This window comes from Sphaeramia orbicularis, chromosome 4 (assembly GCF_902148855.1).
Source record: "Sphaeramia orbicularis chromosome 4, fSphaOr1.1, whole genome shotgun sequence".
NCBI classification, from domain to species: Eukaryota; Metazoa; Chordata; class Actinopteri; order Kurtiformes; family Apogonidae; genus Sphaeramia; species Sphaeramia orbicularis.
Genome location: NC_043960.1, coordinates 55665935 through 55693701, shown reverse-complemented (window position 1 = coordinate 55693701; position 27767 = coordinate 55665935). Strand labels below are relative to the sequence as shown.

Genomic DNA, 27767 nt, shown 5'->3' with positions numbered 1-27767 from the left:
AGAAAGCATATAATGCGAACAGAAAACAGGCCAATTAAAAGTGTTGTGAATATTTACATGATTTCATGATATTACGTAGAAAAAAAAAATCCAGACTTGATCAAACCTTATTAAAGCAGCTTTGACTGTGCATGTTTTCCACTGAACTGACTGTGCATAGTGAGGGGTCATTCCAGTGGTCTACTCCGTATTTAACCCCTCCCTGTCTGAAAACAGACCGTTTTTTATATATATATATATACAGGCTAGAATTCCTGTTTCCTGTCAAACCAGTTGAATGACCAAAGACACCAAACCCTTAGAAGCCTGGAGCAGTAAACCCACACCAGTGGGTCTTCTACTGGACTCCCCTCTGTCGCAGGTCTTTCCTCCATAATCCACCCGAATCCTACAACAGAGATCTGTAAAGAAATACACCTATACCTACTTTATAACAAGAATAATAATAATCATCATTATTATTATTATTATTATTATGTCTACTTCAGCAAAAACCGAACGTACAGAGGGGGTTTTAGTGGGTTTTAGTGGGTTTCCTCTGTTTATGTCAGTGCTTTGACTCCAGCTCCGTTTCCAACAGTCCCTTTATGACCATCCGTCCAGACTTAAATCCCAGGCGTGGTCTTCGGTCCAAACACACACCTGTTCTGTGGTTCATCTCCAACTTGGATGCCTTTCAGACTCAGTTGTCGGACTCAACAGTTCGCTGCCCCTCCTACAGTGACGGCTGACTCCACCTCCTCCAACACCTGAAAACCCTTTATGATGTGGACGACGTCACCCTCACATCCAGCCTCAGGGGGCTCGGACCTCTGCCGGCTCAAGGTCATCTGTGTTCAGGGTCCAGGTGGATCCATGTGGATCCAGGTGGATCCAGGTGGCTCAGGAACAGTAGCTGTAGCTGTTTTTTTTCTTCCCTCCTGTTTTCCTTTAGTGGTTGGAAATGTACATATTGTGGTAAAGTCACTGGCGTGTTTTCAGCTCAGTGCATGAAGGGTTAAAGGTCAGGGAAGCGACTGGGGTCTTCTTTGTAATCGTTGGGGATGGTAAAAATGGATTCCTCAAACTCATCGTAGCGAAACTCCTGAAATGTCACCGTGGCTGTGATGGTGGGAAACACGGGGATGTCTGAGGAAGAAAACAGAAAGGACATGTGAAGCAGTGACACAGGAGGTGTCTCCTGTTAACTGTAGTATATAAAAATAACACATTTTTAAAGTAAATGTGTAAAAAAAAAAAAAAATTAAAAGTGCCCTCTTTCATTGATAATAAAAATCAATAAATTGGTCATTAATTAATAAATGAACCTTTTGTCAACATAAAATAATTCCTTATTTACTTAAATAAACTCATTTTGAATCATTTAAAATATAAATGGGGGAATGGGGGGAAGTAGAGGGAGAACATGGATACATCAAACTGAACTAGAACTGTTAAAAGTAGAACAGCTGGTGTTAACAGAACTACCAACAACTAGAACTAATGTACATAACTGTTAATACTAGTACTACAAATACTAGTACTAACAGTAGATATACTACTACTACAAACACTAGTATTAACAGTGGATATACTACTACTACAAATACTAGTATTAACAGTGGATATACTACTACTACAAATACTAGTATTAACAGTGGATATACTACTACTACAAATACTAGTATTAACAGTGGATATACTATAGGGCGTCTCAAAAATCACTCTTCTCTTCAGATCACAGTGTTATTTAAACCAGTTAATCTCCAACATGATATTAGCCCCCCCAAAACAATTTCAGCAAAATCCATCAATCTTTGACCCCACCACCACCACCACCGCAAAGTATGAAGGGCCCGTCAAAAAACATCAAAAAATGCTGTTTTTCAATGCATTACCATGTTTAATGGATACTAAATGGATACTAAAGTGCCTAAAGTAAAGACATCCATACTGCGTCACACGTGGTACCTGACTGAGTCTCTTGTGGTACTAAGTCTCTTTGATAAAGAAGTACCAATAGAAACCAGAGCAGCCATGGCAAGACAACAGCAGGCCAAGCCCAAACCTGCAGGATTCACTAGAGGAAAGCCCACCTTTCTCACCCAGAAGTTCCTGCATGGACAGCAGCCTGACCTGGAGGATCTGTGGGACCCCAGTCCTGACTGATATTTGACCTTCTAGGCATGGATGGGGCATGGCTGGAAGCACCCCCAGAGCAGTGGGAGGAAGAGCCACAGTACAGACAAATGAGGGCTATTGTCTTGGGCGACACAGTGGTGCAGTGGTTACCAGTCCATGGGGGTGGGACCTTTCTGTGTGGAGTTTGTATGTTCTCCCTGTGTCTGCATGGGTTCTCTCCGGGTACTCCAGCTTCCTCCCACCATCCAAACACATGCACTGATAGGTTAATTGGTTAATCTAAATTGCCCATTGTCTCTATATGTCAGCCCTGTGATGAACTGGTCACATGTCCAGGGTGTACCCCGCCTTCGCCCCTATATAGCTGGGATAGGCTCCAAGTGACCCTAGGGACCCTAGTGAGGATAAAGCGGGTTCAGAAAATGAGTGAATGAATGTCTAGAGCTATCTGTCATTAACAACACTGCAGAAAGAGGTGTTAAGGACATCCAACGGGCACCATCCATGCCAATGCAGCCATGGAAGGTGTCCATAGAGGGAACATCATCTTGGTGTCTGGTTCCCACAGAATCAAGCGAGTAATATCTGAATAAACTGTGAAATGCACTTGTATAAAAGTATGTCCAGATTATCAGAACCATGTCATCATTAAAGTCTTTGATTTATGCAACCTTAAATCTTGTATTTAGCCTTATTATCTAAGTGGTCATCTATATTTGTCTTTAACTAAAACCTGTATTTTGCTGAAAAGGGGGTTAAGAAAATAGACATTGTGTTCAACTAGATTTACTGTTCTGAACTTCTTTCTATTTCAAGTTTTTAGCCTATAACTGAGTTATTTTATCTTAAAATCACCTTATTTTCACTTATATATCACCTGATACACGAACCTATGAAGTTGATATTACAGGGACGCTGTAAAATACCAGATAAAAGCAATTTGTGGACACTTAAGACCTAAGAGATATGTGATTTTCTGGGTTAAAATGAGCGTTTTTTGACGGGCCCTTCATACTTTGCGGTGGGGGGGGGGGTCAAACGTTGATGGATTTTGCTGAAATTTTGGGGGGGTCAATTATCATGTTGGAGATTAACTGGTTTAAGTAACACTATGATCTGAAGAGAAAAGTGATTTTTGAGACGCCCAAATATACTCCTACTACAAATACTAGTACTACCAGTGGATGTACTACTACTGTAACTGTTAGTACTAATACTATAAACCTGTACCATCTATGGAACTCTATAATGAACACTATCATAACTATATGGATAAATGACTGATCGTTTATCTGATGTTCAGTCCTAGTGTCACATGTTCAGCTCAGTTTCAGGTGAACTCATTGGTCATTCCAGAGGACTGTCAGTCTGTCTGGAACAGGGCTGTTACCGTGGCCTTTGCATGTGTTTTCTTACCTAGTTTGACAGGAAAGCCTGGTGGGAGCTTCATCTGAACAAACTCCCTGAGTTTATTAAAGTGCTTGAAGGGTGCGATGACTTCCAGAACGTTCAACAACCTGACAAAAACAACAACAGGGGGTCAGAACAGACGCTCAGTCAGTATCATCAGACAAACAGGACTCAGTGTCAGGGTCCTACAGGGACCTACAAGTTCAGGTTAAGTCCTTTTAAGGCCTTTTTAAGACTACTAAGAACAGAAATAAATAAACCAAGAACAGAAATAAGGCCTATTTCATGACCATACTGGTAAAAATTCATGACTCCTAGAATTTAGGAAAAGTCATCCAGGTCAATAATAATCTTCTCTCCATCCAGACCTTATTAAACTGGAACTTCCTCATGGTTACTTTTTGCTTGCGAACCATCCCTTTAAGTTCCTACAGTCAGCTTTGTCGGCTGCACATGTTGGGCTGAATGTTCTGTTCACACAGGGGGCTGCAAAATTAGAGATAATTGGTTCCTAATTTCAATATAAATTGTCTGGTTGGGACGGGTGGAACCGAGACGACTAACGTTACTGTCTTTACAGTTTGGACATTTAACAGATTTAACAGACACATTTAAACACAATACAGTGAACAAGTTTATGGAAACACAGCTGAAGACCTACCACATTAAATTTAAGACTTTTTTAAGGTATTAAATGTAGATTTGTGAATTCAAGACTTTTAAAGCTTTTTAAGACTTCCTGTCATATGTTGATGTTTCAATGAAGTCTTTTTTGTATGGAATCAGAATAATCTGTGAGTGGATAATATAAGTATAAATAATATAAGCATAGTCTGTTTTATACTTGAATTTACCCACATTATCCTCTGGTTCTGACGCCCAGGGCAGGTTCACCTCTTACTGACAGTGTTTCCTCTTGGAATGTTTGTGTCAGCGGTGTTGTGTCGGTAACCTAACAGAACTAGGGGACCCCCAGAGGAAGATTTTGCAAAATAACCTTTGAAATTGTGATTTCTGGTGAGTTTATGGAAGGAAACTGACAAATTGCAACTGACTAATCACCAGATAAAGTTATGTTGAACTAGTTTCCTCATTTAAGGACCATCCAAACCAGTTACCTCAGAATAAAAGTGGACAGTTAGAAGTTCTTTAGCTGTTTTCAGAGCAGCCAGCCCAGTGTCGGAGCACCAGCTGATGTAAAATGGGCCCGACTGTAGATGCTCTGCTTGTTGTACATCTTATCACACAGGTGCCAAACATACAGCCCGGGGGCAAAAACTGGCCCACCAAAGGGTCCAACCCGGCCCGTGGGACGACTTTGTAAATGGTAAAAGGTCGGTACTTACGAAGCGCTTTTCCACACTTTTAAGGCCTAAAACGTTTTACAAAGCCTCACATTCACCCACTCACCGTAGGCGGCTCCTGCCGTACAAGGCACTGCCAGGTCTACTGGGAGACATTTAGGGTTCAGTGTCTTGCCCAAGGACACTTCAACATCTGGACAGTTGAACTGCCGACCCTTCTGTCATTGGACGACCCACTCTGCCAACTGAGCCATAGATGCCCGAAATGCATTGTTTTGCAAAAATGCATAGTTTTTAGTGAAATACCTGCATAACAACCATCGAAGCTCAAACCTCAAGACAACTTGGAGGTCCACCCTAGTTATTCTTCTGTTCTGTGTCTAAATGTGACACATTTACTCTAAGGATGGGGAACATCTCAAGGATCCAGGGGTGGAATGCTTTAAATATTAGCCTTAAATGTGGAGTTAGAGTTAAAGTTTTCCATCAGGATAAAGAGAAAAAGTCACATGAGCCCATACAGACCCTGGGCTGTTTTTGCGTCAGTCCCTAAAGGATTTTTTTCTCTACTTTTAACCTTTCTTAAGTGATTTATCACCATTTTTTCTAATATTATGCTCAGTATTTTTGCATTCTTAAGTGAAAATCAGGCATTTTCTTATATTTAATTCGCTGATCATGTAAATATTCATAAAAGTTCAGTTCAAAGTTGAGCGTTATTATATTAAAATCAGAGAAAATGGAGGAAAAAGTGTCTTTTTCAGTCCAATCTGTCATTAACTGAACATAAACCCAGTGTGTCCATCCACTGTCATTGATCCAACTCCATGGGTTTTACTGGAGAATCAGTGTTGGAGAAGATGACGGTGTTTCCATGGTAACTACAGAGCCTCTGAACGTCCAAATGGGTCACATCTGATGAGCATGAAAAGATGAACTGTATTTTACACCAATTATTGACATGGATTGATAGGATTAGAGGATCAACAGGTACTAAACAGTTTAGATCAGTAGATGGTTTAGGTTAAAGGTGGACGTTTAGGTCTTTAAGTGTTAAATCTAATGAGTTTTGGTTTTACTTTTAGTATTTAGAAATTATTTGGCATTCATCTTTGATTTTATTGGTGTGATAATATCACTAACAGTTCACTTTCACTTATTGTGCCCAACAGTCTTATGGTGACCCTATTTTCAGCTAAAAACAGGCGTTTGTGTCCCTCAAATGTAGATTCCATGGTTTTCCCAGAAGTATAGATAATTTGACTTTTGCAGACCTGCTAAAAGGTGTTTTAAATGCTCTGACGTCTCCAAGTTCCTCATGACAGTAGTAGTCCTGAATAATGTTAACAGAATAGAATTAATTTAAAAGAATAGATTGCAGATATTCAAGCCTTATTTTCCCTGTGTTTCTATTTCATGTGAACTTGTTTTGGCCAAATGTAATAAAAGCCACTTACGATTCAATGCCCAAAGGGAAGTCCTGACTCATGGCTATGGTGGCTTTGAAGTTCTTCTTGCTCTCTTTGCAGACCAGCTCTCGTCCCAGATGTGGCGCTCTGAAGTAGGACAGACTTTTATTAGAGCTCACACCGAGGACAGCGTCCAGCTCAGTATTCAGAGAAGACGTCAACCACATATGTGTGGACCAGTAACACACACGGACAGGAAGTGCCTTCCATGTCAGGTGTTTGAAGCAAATCAGAAGAACTAAGATCTATACATTAAAAGGGAAGTGGACTCTGTGTGTGTGTGTGTGTGTGTGTGTGTCTGTGTGTGTGTGTGTGTGTGTGTGCGTGTGTGTGTGTGTATGTGTGCGTCCATACACAGCTGACTGCTGCATTTTCTCATATTTATGTATTTTTGGTCGATGAACAGACTAGTGAAAATAGCAAGTTGATAGGATGCCCTATGTCCATGACAGTTGACGGAAAGTGCAGTACCACAGTGCATGATGGGAAATGAAGTTCAAAACAGGAATGACGCATTTACTAACTTCAGTCCCCAGATATCGGTATTAATGAATCAACTGTCATTTAAATTTTAAAGAATGATTTACCAAACAGTTTTCATGTCAGTACTTATAAAATATAGACTCACATCTTTTCCCAGCATGAAAACTACCACACCTAGAACCCGTGGTTCCTCACGGATCAACGAGCTAGTTGTACTGTAAGAAAAACTATTTTGAATAACTTAACAACAGAGGATCAGATATTTCCTCCTTTTACTGTTAAAGATATCCACTAGTGTGTTGACCCTAGATGTGGTAGTTTTTATGCTGTTGTGTATTTGTGCATGCTGTACCGCATTTGTCCAGTAGTGACCGTCAAAGAGTTCTGGCCATAACAACATGACTGTAAGGATATTGTATTCAAAATTACTAATATCTGCCAAAATATTGGTCCGATGAACTTATAGTTTTCACTAGTCTGTTCACTGACTAAAAATACATAAATATGACAAACTGCAGCAGTCAGCTGTGTGCGAACACACACACACACACACCACTTGGTTTTTCTAGTATACATGCAGTACTTTAACATCAGATGCCATGAAGTGGTCACATACTTTCCGTTGTCAGCACTGATGTATTCTTCCCAGGATATAGTGTTGGTTGATGGGGGGGTTAAAGACTGCCTCCTCGCTGGCTGAAGAGCAGAGAGAAAAAAGTCAACACAGGGTTAGATATAAAGATTAAAACACTGACTACTTTAACCCATGAAGACCCAATGCTTCTTCTGTGGCAGTTCCCACAGTAATTTTTTTGTCTATTTAATCATTCTTACGTGATTTATCACTATTTATCGTAATATTATCTTCTGTATTTCATGTTTTTTTCAGTGTAAATAATGTATTTTTCTATATTTAATTTACTGATCATGTAGATGTTCATAAAAACTCAGACTAAAGGTGCGATTTATTAAATCGGGATGTCCACCAAACCAATCTACTGCCATGGTGATCTGTCACTAGACTAGACAAAGAGTTTAGGTTTGGACACTGGACAAGGACTGGACTGGAACAGACACAGGGACACACATGTTTGTGTTTTGGACCAGTTTGAACAGTTTGGACTTGAATGTTCTCAGATGTCCAATGGAAACGGGCTCATTGACCCACTGATATTGGTCACATGTTCATCTGTGGAACCAACAAGTGTTTGTTGGACTAAAAAAAGGAACTTTACTGTCATAGTTGGAGATAATTGTACATTTTCTATTTTTATTTATTAAATATTGTCTCAGAGCAGTCTGGTTGAGTTTATTTGTATTATTCAAGCACAAAATCTAACTTATTTTTAATTTGAACAAAAAACTATTCAAGGAAAAGCAAAAAGTATTGTTATAACGTTGTTAGGGTTGAGGAGGAGCTGGAGGTTTATGGTCCTCCAAAGGGGAGAACAACAGAAGAAGACTGAGAACCAGTGCATTAACTGAGCATAAACCCAGTGTGTCCATCCACTGTCACTGATCCAACTCTGTGGGTTTTACCGATGAATGAAAGTTGTAGAGGATGACAATGTTTCCATGGTAACTACGGAGCCTCTGAACGTCCAAATGGTTCATATCTGATGACCATGAAAAGATGAAGAAATGTATTTTACACCAATTACTGACATGGTTTGATAGGATTAGTGGATCAGATGTTATTAAACAGTTTAGATCAATAGATGGTTTTGGTCACCGGTGGATGTTTGGGTCTTTAAGGGGTAAAGAATAACATACTCTCAACAGGCCACTAGAGGGCACCCATGCACCATAAACCAACAGCACCGGTTAGTTCTGAGGGTCAAACACACCTGAACATGTGTACAGTCTGTCCCAGAGTTTATTTTGTGGATGTTTCTCTTATTCAACTTTAAAGGACAGACGAAACATTCAGAAAAAGGCTGAGATGCATCAGACTGTGCTTCTGTCACTCATCACTGATTCCACAGAAAAGTCAACTGCTCATCATCGTCTGCTTGGACGCCTCAGTCATCGGTATATTTCAGGGAGAAGTCCATCTTTGCATTTGGAGGGTTACTAGAGTTCATAGAGTTTCTAGAATAGTTAATAGAGGTCATCTGTCTGTCTGTCTATCTATCTATCTATCTATCTATCTATCTATCTATCTATCTATCTATCTATCTATCTATCCATCTATCCATCTATCTATCTATCTATCTATCTATCTATCTATCTATCTATCTATCTATCTATCTATCATGTTGTGTATACTCTAACCCACACAGTCTCTCCTTCAAATCTATGGCACCAGAATTAGATGTTTCTTATTCTTGTGTATTTACATTTACATCAGGATAGTAATCAAATTTAATAAAAATGTGAAAAAAAATATCATTTTTGAATGAACTTCCACTATTTTATAAAATCCTGAGCTGCTGCTTTGGAAATCATACTTGAAATAACACGTGTTATTCTCAGGATAAATTCAGTCCTTCCGTGTGACCTTTGGATACTCTATTTATTCTATTCTGTGAGTCATTTTTTAAAAAATGTCTCTATCTATCTATCTATCTATCTATCTATCTATCTATCTATCTATCTATCTATCTATCTATCTATCTATCTATCTATCTATCTATCTATCTATCTATCTATCTATCTATCTATCTATCTTTTGGTTGGAGACAAACAAACCCTTTGAGGATGACCCAATTCCTTCTTTTGTCTTTTATCAGATTTTCAGTCCAGACTTTATATTGAAATAATGGTTGGATGTGTCTCAGACCCTACAGTCCCCCCAGACCTGTTTTGGTGGTTTTACGGTGGGTTAAATGCTCTCCTCTCACACACTCAGGCTTGTTGTTGTGATGAGGACAGAGTACACACACCCAGGCTGGTATGTGGCACCGCCCCCTCTATCATTCCACGGCACCGGGGGTTTTAGGCTTCATCCGTGCGATCAATAGTTTGAAGCCCAGTTTGAAAACACTGTGTCCACACACAGGGACCTCAGCCTCTGCGCAGTAAACACAGCCACGTCACACCAAAGGATTATTTTCCTCTCAAACACTCCCACGAATCACTGCACCGCTACGGTGGAAAGAAAAACCCCTTCTACAATGAACACGGCGGGCACACTGAAACACAGCTTATTTTCCACTTTGAACACCAGTGGGAGCGAATTCAAGAGACTGTGAACAAACAGAGGACGAAGGGACAAAAAGGCTGAGGACAAAAACCAGCAGAGCAGTTAAAAGGCGTCCATTGACTGTTGAAAGGCTTTGTCTTCGCTGCATGAGCAGCTTTATTCTCACTGTTTAGACAAGAGCTTTCTAAGCAAACTCTGGAACATACTGTAGTGGGTGGGTGGGTGGCGTAGGGGTGGGGGGGTCCCTGAGAATGAACACAGTGCAGTTTACAGCTTTCACCACTGGGTGGCAGTGTTGGGACTCTTATCCATGGAAGTGGACTGAGGAGGAGGTGGGAGTCAGAGGATGAGGGAGAGCTTTTCATTCAGAAACAATAAAACATCAAAGAACCGACAAGAAGAATGTTCCAATAAACCACGTCTGACAGGAAGTCAGTGTGGTTAGACTTTACACTGAGGGTGTTATTTTGTCTCAAAGTCCAAGACTCCACTGGGACAGGATAGTGTCAGGACTGGACTGGACTGGTGGTTACCAGCAGACACTAGTGATGAGACCATGATGATGATAATGATGGAAATATGCAAAGAATGTTTAATTTTTGTTTTTTTATTTAAATATCTATATAAATACCAAATTTCATATTTTTCTCTATTTTCATTTTCACCCATTTGTGTTTTTTCTACCTGTATTTTCTCTGTAATTGACTGTTGTTTGAAATTTCTCCCATAATGGAATAAATGAAGTCTTATCTTATGAAAATAATATACAATGATATAATCCAGTGTTGGGATCAGTCCTGGGTGTTTTTTTGTTCTTCAGATTAGAACATGTATCAGGTGGAACTAATGTTTGATGGTTGGAGCACCCTGGACTCATTTTCTGGATGTCCACCAAACCAATCTACTGCCATGGTGATCTGTCACTAGACTAGACAAAGAGTTTAGGTTTGGACACTGGACAAGGACTGGACGGGAACAGACACATGGACACACATGTTTGTGTTTTGGACCAGGTTGGACAGTTTGGACTTGAATGTTCTCAGATGTCCAGTGGAAACGGGCTCACTGACCCACTGATATTGGTCACATGTTCATCTGTGGAACCAACATGTGTTTGTTGGACTAAAAAAAGGAACTGTATTGTCATAGTTGGAGATAATTGGACATTTACTATTTTTATTTGGACAAATATTGTCTCAGAGCAGTCTGGTTGAGTTTATTTGTATTATTCAAACAAAAATCTAAGTTATTTTTAATTTGAACAAAAAATTATTCAAGGAAAAAAAAATTATTGATACAATATTGATGTTTCTGTCAATAAAAGTTATAATTGCACCACTGTTATAATGTTGCTGAGGTTGAGGGGGGGCTTGTAGGCTACCAGCTGGAGGGTTCATGCACACATGTGACTAACAGGTGTCAAAATACTCTCCATTCTATCTCAGAAAGAGGAATATAAAGCATAAATAAATGCAGAGGACATACAGGACACACTGAGTGCACAGTCTGATGGACACCATGGAGCTGAACAGAACATCACTACACCAATAGAAAAGGAAGGTGTTGGAGGACGTAAAAGTGGGCATCAGTCATGTGACCCAGGTTTAAAATAGCCTCTCCAACCACATTTATCTGTGTGTGAGAGTACCCTTTTGTTAGTTCACAATCAGGACAAAACAGAAGACAAAGGAAACAGATGTGCAGGGTCATTTGGGACATAAACGGGTTCATGAACAGGCAGAGGATGGAGACGGGACTGAAACGGGTCAAAGGAGACACCAGTCAGATACCAGAGTGATATCTGACCCTGTTACTGTGAGGGTTTGGACTCTGATAAACCTGGACCAGACTTCAGACGAATGCATCTATTATTTACACAACAGCTTTGGACACAAATATTAGAGGACAAACCGTCTAACAGAGCTCCACTTTTATATACCCAGAGGTTCTGAAAAAACCATAGACTGTTTTCAGTCTCAGATGATCTTAAAATTACTTGTCGTTAAGATACTTTTGTTTATTGTTGATTAGTTGAATCAGGGTTTTACAGTTTGGATTTAAGGCTTTTTAAGATCCTTTCAAGACGACTAAAAACAGAAGTTAATGGCCATTTCACAGCCATAATGGCAAAAATTCATGACTCCTAGTGTGCATTATTATGTGTGTGTATGTAGGGAGCGGACTCGAAAAGACTTTAGCAATTCCGATTCCATTATCGATTTTGCTTATCGATCTGGTTCTCCTATCGATTCTCATTGGGTGAGGGAACATAAGAGTATAAATGGATTTATTTGCATTAACTGTCTTTTATATTTCCATCTGCACAGAAAATATAACATATACAGTATGCACAAATAATAAGAACAGATGATGCCGGGCCCATTTCGGACACACACACACACACACACACACACACACACACACACACACAGTACAGTGAAACTGAAACTGAAGACCCTTTACTAATCCCTCTATGTCTCCTGTTATTGCGCACCTCATTTTCCTTTTCCCTCCCTTTATATGAGGGGGCAGGACGTTTGTTGCCCCCACCTACCACATCAAATGTAATACCTTTTAAAGACTTTTTTTAAGGTATTAAATGCAGTTTTATAAATTCAAGGCTGTTCAGACTTTTTCAGACCCAGCTTGAACCCTGTAGTAATAGTCTAAGTCAGTGTTTTTCAACCTTGGGGTCAGGACCCCACGTGGGGTCGCCTGGAATTCAAAAGGGGTCGCCTGAAATTTTTAGTATTTGATTAAAAAAAAACAACTTACTAATAAAAATAAATGGTGAGTTGAGAGAGACAATCACAATATATAAAAGACAAACTGTGGTTGTGAAACTGCAGCACTGTGGTTCTGTTTATCTGTCAAATGTTCATTGAGGTCAGTTTCAGATGCTGCAGCTCTTTCATAATTCACAGTTTGAGTTCTTGTTTGTTCAGTATTAATTGTCAGCCTTGTAAATCCAAGCTGGACTGACTACACATATCCTGACCAAGGAAAATCCAAGTCTCCCTTTGTGCAGTAATCTACACCTGGCTTTACTGCCTCCGTCCACAATAATATACATTATATAGACTAAATGTCCTCTAAAATTAACCTGTATTTGAAACATAGTACAGAAAACTATTACAGGATCAAAAACAAATTAATTTTAGCATAAAAATGTCTCCATTTTGAATGTCTGGGGTCGACAGAAATTTGTGATGTTAAAATGGGGTCAGGAGTAAAAAAAGGTTGGAACCACTGAGTTAATGACAGATTGGACAGAAAAAGACACTTGTTCTTCAGTTTTGTCTGTTTCTGCTATAATAACCTTAGAATTTACTCTGAGCTTTAATGAACATCTACATGATCAGTGAATTAAATATAGGAAAATACACGATTTACGCTGAAAAAACTCAAACTAAAGAGGATAACGTTACAATAAATGGCTTAAGAAAGGTTAAATATAGAGAAAAATTAAAATGGGATCTGACACAAAAGTACTACTGGGTCTTTGTGGGTTAAAACACAAACTCCAAATGTGACGCACCTCAAAGTTCTGCTCTATGAGGTTTCCTCCTTTACTCAGACTCTCCATAATGGCTTTGTTCCTCAGGATGTCCTCCTCGCTCAGGTGCTCCCGTCTCTTCCTGGACTCCAGGACCAGGCCGTTCACAGAATAAAAATCTGCTAGAAAATTTCCCACGCGCTCCTGGAGATAGAAGAAATGTTTAGATGAGTCCTCCTGCTGAGTTATCAATTTCCCTTTAATGTCAAACATGTCAAAAGGACAAAAGAGCAAAGGGACAGAAAACAATCTCCACATAACTCATCTGTGGCCTCCATGACCCCTGCTGAGCATGTGTTGGATTTAACCCTTAAAGACCCAAACAGCCCTGGAGACCAAACCATCTACTGATGGAACTGTTTAATAACTGTTGATCCACAAATCCTATCAATACATGTCAGTAATTGGTAGGGATGCCCCAAAACTACTTTTTTCCAGACCAAGAACAAGTACTTACATTTGAGTACTTGCCGATACCGAGTACCGATATAAGTCCTTAATAATCCCATTCCAGTTCTTAGTTCCTTTTGTAAATGTGCTTTATTGTCGTTGTCATTAGTCTGACTGGAACAAAGTGCTGCTACTGACATTTAATGTGTTGGAATGAGCGTTTGTCAATCAATCCACCAGGGGGCGCCGCTCTGAATTAACTATACTGTAGTAATGGTGAGATGAAGCCTCATGAGGCATCGAACCACTTGAGCCATTTGGTTCGAGAAAGGGTTCATTTCTCAAAGCTTCGTGTGCACACGAAACCACCTACTGGCCATGTGTAGAATCACAGGCAGCTGGATCTGAACCACAGAATGTGTGATGCACTGAAGTTTTCTGTCTGTTATGGCTCTGTGGAATGACTATAAATAACAAAAAATGTTTGACCAAATAATTTCTCTACATAAATTATCACATATGTATATAATAAAATATTACTGAATGTATTCTGTGTGTGTAAATTTCCCCCAAATGGTAGTATCATATGTGGGAGGTTGTGAAATGTTTTTTTGTCACTTTAGGAAAATGTCATGGACATAAACAGGCAGAAGACAGTGAAAGTACTTGTGGATCTAGGAAGAGGGCACTGAACATGCTTATGTAACCTGGACAATGATGTACAGGACAGGGGAGATTTGATTTATTTTTATTCAGAAATAACAGTTTCTCAACAGTTTTTGGTTTGAAGTGATTCCTTTTTTTTGACACAGCCTCTCTGGCGTTTGAAAACACCCTTTGACATGGTACAGAAGATGCTGGCATGCACAAACTTGCAACAGCAAGATTATATAAATTGGGGTACAGTAATTTTTTTGTCTCTCCCAGTACTCCAGATAAGCAAACCTTATGTGTCTGAAATAATGTTAGATTTAGTTGACCTTATTAGGAGTTATCAAATCCAAATGTTCCCACACAGGGGAAATCCTCCTCTTCTTCACTGGCTCCATCCTCTTACTCATCCTTCTCTTCTCCCTCTCCTAAATCTTCAAATAATGTCTCTCTAAACTCTCCAAACTATATAAACGCTATCCAATCTCTATTATCCAAACTATCCAAACTTTGTTCAAACTCTGCACTTATTGTAACTCTCAATCACAAACCCACATTTTAAACGGAGCCTGAGGGGTTTCTACTGCTGTCAAACCTGAATCACATAAAACCACCTCTGAACCACTTTGCGAAACAGTCATGTGGTACAGCCGGGCAGCGAGGCTTCGGATGTCATCGTTTTCGGCTCCTCTCCTAAAAGAAGCAAGCCTCGATACACGCTTCGTGGGAACGCCCCCTCCATTACTCGACACATGCTTCGAAGCCTCGGTATATCTCATAACATCACTACCATACTGGACAAATACCACGAAGAAGAGTAAAGTTTTATGAGAAGAAGAAGAAAGTAAATAATAATAAACATGGAGATGACAGAGGTAACACTACTGTCATACTAATGTTGATATTGCTGAGGGTAGTTGTCCCAAATCTGTCAGTAGTTTTTTCTCTAACTCACACAGTCGCTCTTTGAACAGATACTCTACCTCCATGGTTCCCGCTGGTTCAGCTCCGAATTTTCCGTCTGGGTACGCATTTACAAGCACCCGGAAAACTGACAGAATTATGTACAGAATGTACGCAGAGGACGGACAGAACCCTCCGTCCGTATCTGTCTGTGTCTTTAACATAATTTTCAGTCAGCGTTACTTTTGTCACCGTCGTTTATTTTGAAAAATCTCCACACTGCTGACGTTACTCCTCCACCACGTACCTGTTGAACTTAACTGTGAACGTTATGCTGCTGTAAGTGGTATCGGTGTGTTTGTATCAGAATACTTTTAAGAGTATGAGCAGAAGCACACATGCTCAGTATCGGACCGATATCCAATACTGGTATCGCCATTGGTGCATCCCTAATAATTGGTGTAAAATACAGTTCTTCATCTTTTCATGACCCATTTGGACGTTCAGAGGCTCCGTAGTTACCGTGGAAACACCGTCATCTTCTACAACATTGATTCCCCAGAAAAACCCATGGAGTTGGATCAATGACAGTGGATGGACACACTGGGTTTATGTTCAGTTAATGACAGATTGGACTGAAAAAGACACTGTTTATTCAGTTGGATCTGTTTTTGATATAATAACCCTCAACTTTAATCTGAGCTTTAATGAACATCTACATCACATGTGTCAAACATGCAGCCCGTTTATAATAACCTATAAATAATGACTCCAAAAATTCTTTTTGATTTAATGTGAAAAAAATACTATTACATTATGCCTATAAATAATGACAACTTCAATTTTTGTTTGTTTTACTGCAAAAAATAACATTGAATTATGAAAATATTTACATTTCCAAACTATCCTTTAACAATAAAATGTGAATAACCAGACAAATATGAACAACCTGAAATGTCTAAAGAAAATTCAATGTAATTTTGTTACTAAATGTTTTGTGCCTTTGTAGATCTGATCCATTATGCACATGTAGAAATGATAAGCTGAGGCAGAATATTGTTAAAATTGCACTTATTTTTAATAAGAAATTTCATAAGAAGTTTTTTCAGGTTATTTACGTCTTTTTTGTTCAGATAGTTAATAATGTAAATTATTTTCATAATTTAATAGGGTTTTTTTTTTCACTAAAACAAAGACAAAAGTTTGGAGTTGTCATTATTCAGGGCTATTATGCTACTGTTTGACTTATGCTACTATTTTGTGGCTCCTGAACTAAAATGAGTTTGACATCCCTGATCAGGGAATTAAATATAGGAAAATACCTGACTGTCACTTTAAAAATGCAGAATGCAGAGAATAATATTATAACAAATGGTGATAAAACACTTAAGAGAAGAGGCTGCAAGCTGAACTTTACACAATAAGATGGGGCAAATTGATTAGTTTCTTTAAATACAATTAACGGGTAGTTTGTCTCATAGTCCTGTGAAATGTTCTATAAACTGCTGCTCTAAAAATTTAATTGTGTAGCTTGATTGCTTTCTCATAACTGTAACCTAAATTATCTTTACTATTAGATGGTGACTATTATCTGTTCCCGATTGTTGTTTGTGTTCTGTATGACAAAACGATAAATAATTAATAAAAACCAAGTGTAAAAAAAAAAAAAAAATCAAATGCAATAAACCTATGCAAATACACAGTAAGAAAACAAAAACAAAACAAAAAAAAAAACACTTAAGAAATCTTAAATGGAGAGAAGTGTTCCTTTTTTTATTGTCACCAAAGTAGCAGTGGGTCTTTAAAGGTGCAGGAGAATTTCGTGACCAGTTTTTCATCAAATCTGTCAAACCTCAGTCACATCCTCAGTATCACAAATCTGTCAGTCTTTCTGTCATTACTCACCTGAATCTCTTGCATCATGATGAACAATTTCTTAGTGCCATCCACCATAAACAAACCATGTGTTTACAAACAGAGTCGGGAGGTCACTTGGGCATCTTTGGAATTTTGTCGTGACATGCATTGTGGGAAACGGAGGTTTGCGCAGCCGCCTGACAGCGGCAGCTGGAACAGACACGACGTGGAAACGGCAGGAGCTCCCTTCCTTCTATGCATATTCCTCCAGCCGTTTCCGTGTTTCAGCCGTTTATGCGTCGTGTTTGTTTCATCCATATAATACCATATGGTTGCGCTGCCGCTGCCCCTATCAGGCGGCTGCGCGAACCTCCCTTTCCCACAATGCACGTCGTGACAAAATTCCAAAGATGCCCGAGTTACCTCCCAGCTCTTTTTGTAAACACATGGTTTGTTTATGGTGGATGACACTTCAAAATTGTTCACCGTAATGCAAGAGATTCAGGTGAGTAATCACAGAAAGACTTACAGATTCATGATACTGAGGATATGACTGAGGTTTGACAGATTTAATGAAAAATTGGTCACAAAAGTCTCCCACACCTTTAAGGGTTAACCCCAGGCCTTGAACCCGCTGTTCCATCCTGAGGTTATCGCTCCTGATTTCCTGTCTAGGATGGAAGATGTAGCTCAGGAAATATGATGAGGAAAGCAGAGCGACTTAGATGTTGACAGAAGAGTAAGAAAGGAAGCCACACGATACATACTGTACATGTGGGTGCGCTCCCTTCTATACGGCTCCACTTGATTTCCTGTACTCCTCAGGGAACAGATCACATTTCCTACCCTTCTGTCTGGTACAAACAACTAAAATTCCACACACTCCAGTGTCAGGTGGAACATCTGACCCACAGCAACGTCAAGGACAGTGTTTTCACTGCAGGCAATAACAGGAGGAAAAGTACCGTACCGTCTTGTCTTCTCTGAAGAGCCAGCCGGTCTGCGCCCTGGAGAAGGTGATGGACTTGGTGGACAGCGTGGCAGAGTAAACGTCGCTGCTCATCAAAATGTCCACCTCCTCCTCTGTCTCCATTTCTGATTCCTGAAAACACAGATAAGGTTCAGGCGCTCTGAAGGTCGGATCATGTCTAGGATTAACCCACATGTAACATGAGGTTTATTCCCCTCAATAGTTTTTATTGGTTTTCAAGTTTTATAAGCAAAAAAAGAAATTCTAATATACATAAACATTTAATACATATACATATACATACACGAAAAAGTAAAATTAAAATACAACAGCAATAATAATAAAAGATGAAACAGTCATCATTTGGATGTCCTGCCCCTATTTTCCAGATACTATAATGTTCATGTAACATGTAACATGATCATGTCATCAGAAGCCATTTGAAGATGTTGGAAACCAGGCCAGTGAGAAAATGACAGAAGTAAAGCACACACATGAAGTGCACAGTGACACACACCCACTGCTGCAGCGGCATGAGCAGGGTGAGGAAGTAAACACAGAAATGTACAAATGATAAAAGAAAAAAAGGAAAGGAAAGCATCACCACTGGGATTAGAGGAGAGAGATTTATAGACACGTCCAGTAACAGCAAACATCACACACACATGCGCGCGCGCGCGCACACACATACATAATGATGAGCTACAAACACACACCAAAGAACGAGCTACTTCATTTGAAAATACAAAAACTGGAATTTGTATCGCAGTTAGACCGATCAGAACCATAAAATCAACATGAAATGATAAAAAATAACAGACATTTTCACTGTTAATTTATCTGTAAATTATTTTGATGATTACTTAACCAATAACTTCATATATTATTGTAAAATGTCTCCATTTTCTTTGCTAAGCCCCTCCTTTAAAACAGATACTGTCCAATCCTGCTTAAACAACCAGACTTAGTCACATGTGTATGTGTATGGAGCTCACAGATAGAAACACTGATGAATTTAGACTAGACACATGACAGCACCAGGTACAGGCAGACATTTAGTACCCCGCCCCCAAAGGGGAGGCAAGGGGTACTGTTTTCTGCTTCTGTTTATTTTTGTGTTAAAACTTTAGCAGTAAAACTATTGGTTCAAATTGGGTTTTTAGATATGGAGTCAAGAAAACTCCGCATTACCGTGCACGATTTCAAAAAATACTCCAAAGCACACTATAGGATTTGTGTAAAAATAAAATGCCTTTATTTCTCCATGCCAATCATGTAAAATACAGCCAGTGCATTTAGATCCATTAATCCTATCATGTCAATAATTGGTGTAAAATACAGTTCTTCATCTTTTCATGGTCATCAGATATGACCCATTTGGATGTTCAGAGGCTTCGTAGTTACCATGGAAACACCGTCATCTTCTCCAGCACTGATTCACCAGTAAAACCCATGGAGTTGGATTAATGACAGTGGATGGACACACTGGGTTTATGTTCAGTTAACGACAGATTGGACTGAAAAAGACACTGTTTATTCAGTTTTCTATGTTTCTTATATAATAACCCTTAATTTTAATCTGAGCTTTAATTAACTTTTACATGATCAGTGAATTACATATAGGAAAAAACCAGATTTTTACTGAAAAAAAACCCCAAAATACAGAGAATACTATTACAATAAATGGTGATAAATCACGTAAGAAAGGTTCAATACAGAGAAAAATTCATTTTGAAACTGACACAAAAGTAGCTCTGGGTCTTTATGGGTTAGATGTGATGTAATTGTTTTTTTGTTTTTTGTTTTTTGTTTTTTTTTGGGGGGGGGGGGTTCTGAAAAGATGCAGGCAGAAAAATTTAATATACACAAACATAAATATGCCAAAACACACCCAAATTTTAAACTCTTTCTGATTGAGTTTGAAAAATATATTAAATCAATAGAATTGATCTTTAACAAAAAAGCACTGGCAATTTATAAAGAATTCTTTAAAATGGACTGAACTTACTCTCTGATGTATTTATTAATTAATTTATTTTTCTTAGATCTGTATATTTTAAGTTGTTATTATTATTATTATTAGTCTTTTCTTCTTGTGTCTCTAAATCTTTGCTTTATTTTAATTTATTTGTTTAGATGCTTTTTCCTTTTGACATCTTGATGTTCAATAGTTCTCTGTGTTGTACACCTACAAATTTTCAATAAAGTTGAAGAAAAAAAAAGATCCAGGTAGAGCAAAGGTACTGATAAAAATAATATGAAAATAGTCTGAGTGATGCTCCTTCTATCCAGTAACATAGACGGTGTGTTGGGATCTGAAATAAGTTCAAACCTGTGTGTGTGTGTTTGTGTTTTGCACCAGGACGGTTCAGATCTACCTCATGGTGGATCCGCTGGTAGACTTTCTGTTCATTGTCCAACACAACGAAAGACTCCGATGGTACGGCATTTCCATTGAAGATAAAACTGAGGTCCCCACGCTGGCACTTCATATCTGTGAAGTCTATCAGAGTAGTGTCCAACCTGTTCACACACACACAAACACACAGAGTTTTCAGTAGAGCACCGAAGAATGTGACCAAACTGAAAGGAAACAGACAGACTGGTGACACCAGCTGGGTTTAATGACAGTTTTACCAAAATAAAACCCATATATGTCCAGTTTGGACCCAGTCCAGTTTGTCCAGTTTGGACCCAGTCCAGTTTGTCCTTCTAGGTGTTTCCATTGAACAGTGTTTTGTTCTGCTGTGTGATTCTAGTCCAGTCCCATCTGTCCACATGTGTTCATTGTGGTCCAATCCTGTCTGGTTGTGTTGTGGTTCTGGTTTAAGGCAGATGTTTGACTCTGATGCACAAAAGAGGTCCTGACGGAATACGTGACACACACTGTGTTTACAGAAGTAACACTCCTGGGACGCAGAACTGTGACGTTTGTCGCATTTCAATGACGTAAAGGTCAGATAAATGCAACCTGGCCATTCAGACTGAAGTCACATTGGAAAATATCACACACGTATCAGATTTAGGACCACATATGAAAGTGGTCTGGGTCAGATTTAGGACCACATATGAAAGTGGTCTGGGTTAGATTTAGGACCGCATATGAAAGTGGTCTGGGTCAGATTTAGGACCGCATATGAAAGTGGTCTGGGTCAGATTTAGGACTACATATGAAAGTGGTCCGGGTCAGATTTAGGACCGCATATGAAAGTGGTCTGGGTCAGATTTAGGACTACATATGAAAGCGGTCTGGGTCAGATTTAGGACCACATATGAAAGTGGTCTGGGTCAGATTTAGGACCACACATGAAAGCGGTCTGGATCAGATTTAGGACCACACATGAAAGCGGTCTGGGTCAGATTTAGGACCGCATATGAAAGTGGTCTGGGTCAGATTTAGGACTACATATGAAAGCGGTCTGGGTCAGATTTAGGACCGCATATGAAAGTGGTCTGGGTCAGATTTAGGACTACATATGAAAGCGGTCTGGGTCAGATTTAGGACCACATATGAAAGTGGTCTGGGTCAGATTTAGGACCACACATGAAAGCGGTCTGGATCAGATTTAGGACCATATATGAAAGTGGTCTGTGTCAGATTTAGGACCACATATGAAAGTGGTCTGGGTCAGATTTAGGACCACATATGAAAGTGGTCTGGGTCGGATTAGTGCTGTTCAGACTGTCTTTAACAGACTGGATACAGGTCACATATGGGTGGAAACATCAGATTTAGGCCACATTTACCTACACCTGAATGGAGCCTTACACTCTCCCTCCCTCTTTCTATTTCTTTCTTCCTCTTCCTCTGTGTGACTTCAGGATAATAAGAGCTCAAAGCAGTTTCACAGAGTAATGATGAGCTCCACATCAAGGCTATCTCACACACACACACACACACACACACTTTTTTTTAATACAGTTTTTCAAACAGTCCCGGTCTGTTACTCTATCACAGATGTCAGTAGCACTGGCTGAAAAAATGCTAATTTACAATTATTTTTAGATTATATTGTGAACATTTGTCTGCGAACTCATCAGCCCAGATTACTGTCATATATTTGAGTTATTTTCATCTGGTTTTGTCTTTTAAGTCATTATTACTGTAGCTTATTTACATGGTTTCCATCTTATATTTTTTAATGTTGTCATGTCTTTGGTTGTTTTTATCTTTTTACCCTATTTTCATCTGCATGTTTTATGGTATTTTCATTTAGTTCCATCTTTGGTCATTTTCATTTTATTTCTTCTACTTTGTTTTCATCTCGTATGTCATTTCCATCTCGTTACGTCCATGGAAGTAAATAATTCTCAGTTCTATTTTATATTTGTATGACCTTCTTTTTACCTCTTTAAGGAAATACCATTGTACCTAAAAAGTCACAGTGAGACATTCTGTCATTTGACGTCCCACCTTGAATACATCACCGTCTCCAGCAGGATTCTGTTGGTGTCTGTGAACTGGTTTCAGAGTCTAGTTTAGACCCACTCTAAATGGAAAGGGTCATCAGATAACTTTTGTTATGATGTGATGCGATATAAATACATTTGATTGATTGAACTCTGGAGTTCCAGCCACCTCACTGCTTTATATTTTGGATTTACAGTTGTCTCAGTCTTGCTTTGCCGTGTGTGTTTGGTCTCACAGTCTTCTCTGAGTAACATACATTTCTCACTGTTGCTCTTTCCAACTTCAGCCCAGTCTCAGTTCGGCTCCAACTGTGGCTGATGTAAATTTCTCAAAACAAACACAGACTGAGAATGTCAGTGAAATGAAACTCTGCTGAACCAGCTGCAAACTGGACCTCAACCATATGTTTCCTCTTTTTTTCCTTTTTTTTTTTTATCTTTATTTCTTTACAGACATCAACCAATATGAAAATGTTTATCATGGAAACCTGTTGGATTGTATCAACAAGGCCTTGGTATCAGTTTATGTGCTGGATAACGGACTTCTTCATCCTGTACAAAAATTAAAAACCTAATTTCCATTTAAACAGATAATCTTATGATCTTGACCTCCAAACAGTCGACTGATGCCTGGTTAATACTTCTGGTCTGCAAGGGGATAATCCTGTAGCTGAACTGTTTCATCTACTGTATAAGTGAGAAAGGCAGATATAAACACAGAAGATAGTCAGCACACACACACACACACACACACGTTACCTCTCATTTCACAGTCTAGGAGTGGGGGAAATGGGGGGGGGGTTGTCATGTGCAGCCAGTGTTGGGGACTTTGCAGGTGTAGCTTATAAAACCACAGTAGTTCATCATGGCAGTAGTTCAGACAAACTCCATTTCAACCTTTGGACAAATGTAGTAAAACTACAGCTGGAAAAAGTAGTTTTAGCACCTCCTTTTTTTTCTTCCACAGCTCACAAGTGAAAACATCGGTCGAGTTTGAAGAGGCATCGACATCTGTTTAAATATGGTCATGGTTGGGGCGGCACGTGGCTATCGGGGCTGGCGGGAGGGGTGTCCATGTTGGTGACAACCACATGACGTTAGTAATGATCGCACATCTGCGAAGCACTGGAGTGGTGCCAGGACCAGCCAATCAGAGGCAGTGTTGGCTGTGATGTCATGATATGATCATGGCTTCAAAGTAGGGCTGGGCGATGTGGAAAAAAATCATATCACGCTAATTTTTTTCATATCAGACGATATCGATATGTATCACAATATAAATCAAACCACTATTTTTGTCAAACTTAAATTTACCATTACTCATAAGTTAATTGTGAAGACATCACAAGGTAATTTTTGATTTAAATATGATATATTTTCTGTCAGAGGTTGAACATGACAGATGTGTTGAAGAACATTATCCAGTTGTTTCAGATCAATAAAACAGGAACATAGATTTAAAACTAAATTAATGCCGCGTTTCCACTACATGGTATCGGCTCGGCTCGACTCGACTCCGCCTTTTTGCGTTTCCATTACGAAAAAGGACCTGGAATCTGGTACCCGGAACTAGTTTTTTGGTATCACCTCCACCGAGGTTCCAGGACTGGGGACCAGATACTAAAACATGACGTGTCAACACTGCAGACCACTGATTGGTCAGAGAGTTGTCTCTGTGACCCACCGTTTTACGAAAAAACAGATGTGGAAGTTTACAGTAAATATAGCAGTAGGTTAATCCACATGATTACAGCCCACAAAACTACACCATGGTCGTTCAAGGAGATTTAGTCTTTGGTGGCCGAAGTAAAAATTCAGCATGAATGAGCTTGACGAGACAACACACAACGAGCGAGTTTATCAGCGACTCTCTGAGCAGATGAAGTAACGCGAGCAGAGGAAGTAACGCGCCGCATCGCTATGACGTCCAGGCGCTGTAAAGTCGGTAGTATCCTGTGATGGAAACGGTCTCCAGAAATAGTACCTGGTACCCGAGTCGAGCCGAGCGGAGTCGAATCGATCCAGTTCCATGTCGTAGAAACGCTGCATAAAAGTCTGACCAGTAGGAAAAAGCTTTATAGTTTTAAAAGAGAACACAAACAAAAAAGACCATCTTCATCAAACAATACCAGGGTTTATCCGTGGGGGTGTGTTCTGTAACTGCCATAACTGGCGTAAAACCAAAAATGAAACTTAAGGAAAGGTGAGTTTGTGTTCTTCACATATTCTACATGTATTCGTTGGGTACACCTCCGTAATGTATTGAAGGCCCCTGAACCAAAATGGTTTGCACCCTAACCCGGTCAGCCAAGTTCTCGGTCACATGTTCTCAGGGAACAGCCGCTGCAGTCCAAACATTAGTGTGTGCGCTGCGGCTGCCGTTACACCTGTGCTGTGGGCATCAACCTAACTTGATGTGGCTCTAGCGTGACTGGTTCGGTGCAGCGCTACTTAATTATGATTGGCTGTTCTGTCTGTCAAAATATAGACAAATGAATTCCATCGGAATTGTATCAACCATATTTCAAATTTCTATTGAGGAAAAGTTATTTTGTGATATATATCGTTATCATTTTATTGCCCAGCTCTACTTTAAAGCGATTCAGGATGAAAGAAAAAGGGACTGTCTGTGTTCAAAGGTGAAATATAATTTATATTACACAAAACAAATCTTAAAAAAACCCTTAATTTTACATTGTTGCCCAAAATTGTAGTTTGCAAATTCAATAAATTAACTACAAGAAAATGACCCAAGAAGTACTTGAACTAGGGATGTAATGATTACCGGTATAATGATAAACCATGGTAAAATTGCCAACGGTTTGTATTACCATTTAAATTCTAATTATTATAATGATAGCTGTGTTTGGTTACCGCACTTTTCCGGAGAAAGCGCCTATGTATAGATACGCTTTTATGTCAAGTACTTGAGCATAGTTTAAAATTTATTATAGTTTTAATTTTCTATATCTAATATTTGGAACCAATATTCACTTTTAAAGTCTTTGAAAAGGTTCATTTAGCATCTTTGTGTTATTTATGCAATAAATTATATACATTTTTCAAATCGGATTTTATAGTTTTTTGTGTTTTTTGTCCTTTTATGTTGATATAGCAGGTTAAAGTGGAAAAAATAATCGGCAGATGAGATAGATGAACTTGTGCTGAAAAAAAGATACCAAACATGGGTATAGTAAACATTTGTTTATACAGTATATAAAGGCAAAATCAAAAGTAATTAAAAATGGACAAAAAAGGCTCAGACTACTAAGGGTTAATACTTGAATGTTTCTGCAACAGAAGGTACATTGTGCCAATTATTTTATTTGGTTTTTTTGTTGTAGTTGTTTTTTGTTTTATTTTTCAAAATATAACTTGGTTAAATTATTTCAGTGTGTGTATAAGTACTTTTTGAACATTTTGAGAACAATTTCAACAATGCCGCGATAATAATGATAACCGTAATAATTTTGGTCACAGTAACCGTGATATGAAATTTTCACATCATTACATCCCTAACTTGAACTACTTGATGCAGCACAAAATATGAAGGTAGTTTAACTACCAGGAAGTTAGAGGAAAATGGAGTTGAACTATGTAGCTGAAGGACACGGAATGGAAGTCTCCCCAACACTGTCTGCAGCACAAGGTATAAATGAAGTTTGACGTACCACAACAAAATATTTTAATGAGGAATTCATGTTTTACTACAAACTGGTGGAGTATTTCTGTTTAATTGACAGAACTTGCCTGATGTTAAGGCCTTGTTTGTAGATCTTACATGCGTCTGACGGCAGGATTCTGGACAGCAAAGGCACTGGAACATGGAAAGATAAAGACATGTGAAGAAACATCCTGGAAGGGCCTAAATTTAGAAACCTCACTCAGTTATAAAGAACCACCGCGCTGAGCATTAACAACAGAAAGACGACAGCGCCGTATGCCAGTGATAATACACAGCTCTGAAGCCTAATATTTCAGAAGTTATCAACTGTTAGAATACGGCAAGTAACACAACAACGCAAACTAAGGACACAAAAAGACATTTAACAGTTCAGAATATTTGATTGGGTTAAAGAACGTCAGCGATGACCCATAGATCCCAAAGACCCATGAGACTTTTTAAGCATCAGAGTCTGTAGTTCTTTAACCAATACGTACATTTCTATAGTTTTGAGATGTCTGCCTGGGCTGTTGTTGACATCTGTGCCGTCTCACTACATGTCCTCTGTCTAATCTGCGGCACATTTGGAGTTTGTTACTAGTCTAGGTGTGTTATGTAATCTTTCCAACCTCGTCAATAATTTACAAAGATACAGTGAGTACATAGAATTCAGTCCTGGCACACACTCTGGAGTCAGACTAAGCAGAGTAAGCAAAAAAAAAAAAGTGGTAGGTAGCGACCAGAGCAGTAGAGAAAACAGAGTTACAACATTTCTATAGACTCCCGCTGTAAAAAATGGCAGATGAAATATTGACCTACTTCTGGGTTCTGGAGGTGGGGCCAATAGTTTCAAACATTGAGTATGGTGGCGTCAGAACACATTTATTTCTATTTCTACCGATCTATCAACTCCAGCTCTAAGTTAACCAGATACGGTCATCTTTCCACTGATCTAGTGTATTTCCTGTCTTAGTGACATTTCTGTTGTAAATTCTGTTTTCTTTGGTCTGTGTTAGCGTTTGGATCCATTTCTATCTGATCCAATTGTTCTGTTGGATTTTCAGCTGTAGTCCTATAGTTCCATAGTTGGACTGGTCCAGCTGTTCACATTGAACCACTAGAACTAGAACGATGGAGGTTCTACGGTAAGGTACCGTCAGTCCAAAAGTGGTTCTCAGTGGGTTTTACTGGAGTTGTTTTGCTGAACCTGGGGCTGTTGGGTTCAGTTTGTCAGCTGAGGTCATGTGATCATTAGTGTCATTTACTGTGGTACAAATATGGGTCCACTTTGACACTGATTTTATTCTATTTGTCATTTATTAATGGTTTCATGTAGGGATGCACCGATCCGATACCGGTATCGGGTATCGGCTCCAATACTCAGTGTGTGTACTCGTACTCCTAAAAGATATCCGATACAACTGCACCGATACC

The 27767-nt window shown here is 39.1% G+C and overlaps 1 protein-coding gene across 1 annotated transcript in view; it reads right to left on the bottom strand.

Moving 5' to 3' along the window:
- Positions 1-188: 188 nt before the first annotated feature.
- The window catches only part of LOC115418087 (ankyrin repeat domain-containing protein 13C), an 82180-nt gene continuing 54601 nt past the window's right edge, over positions 189-27767 (bottom strand). Inside the window, 8 exon segments of the mRNA XM_030132399.1 lie at positions 189-1128; positions 3538-3638; positions 6293-6391; positions 7404-7483; positions 13471-13632; positions 18260-18391; positions 20638-20782; positions 26420-26486. Of these exon segments, the coding sequence (XP_029988259.1) occupies positions 998-1128; positions 3538-3638; positions 6293-6391; positions 7404-7483; positions 13471-13632; positions 18260-18391; positions 20638-20782; positions 26420-26486 (917 nt within the window). The 3' untranslated portion in view covers positions 189-997.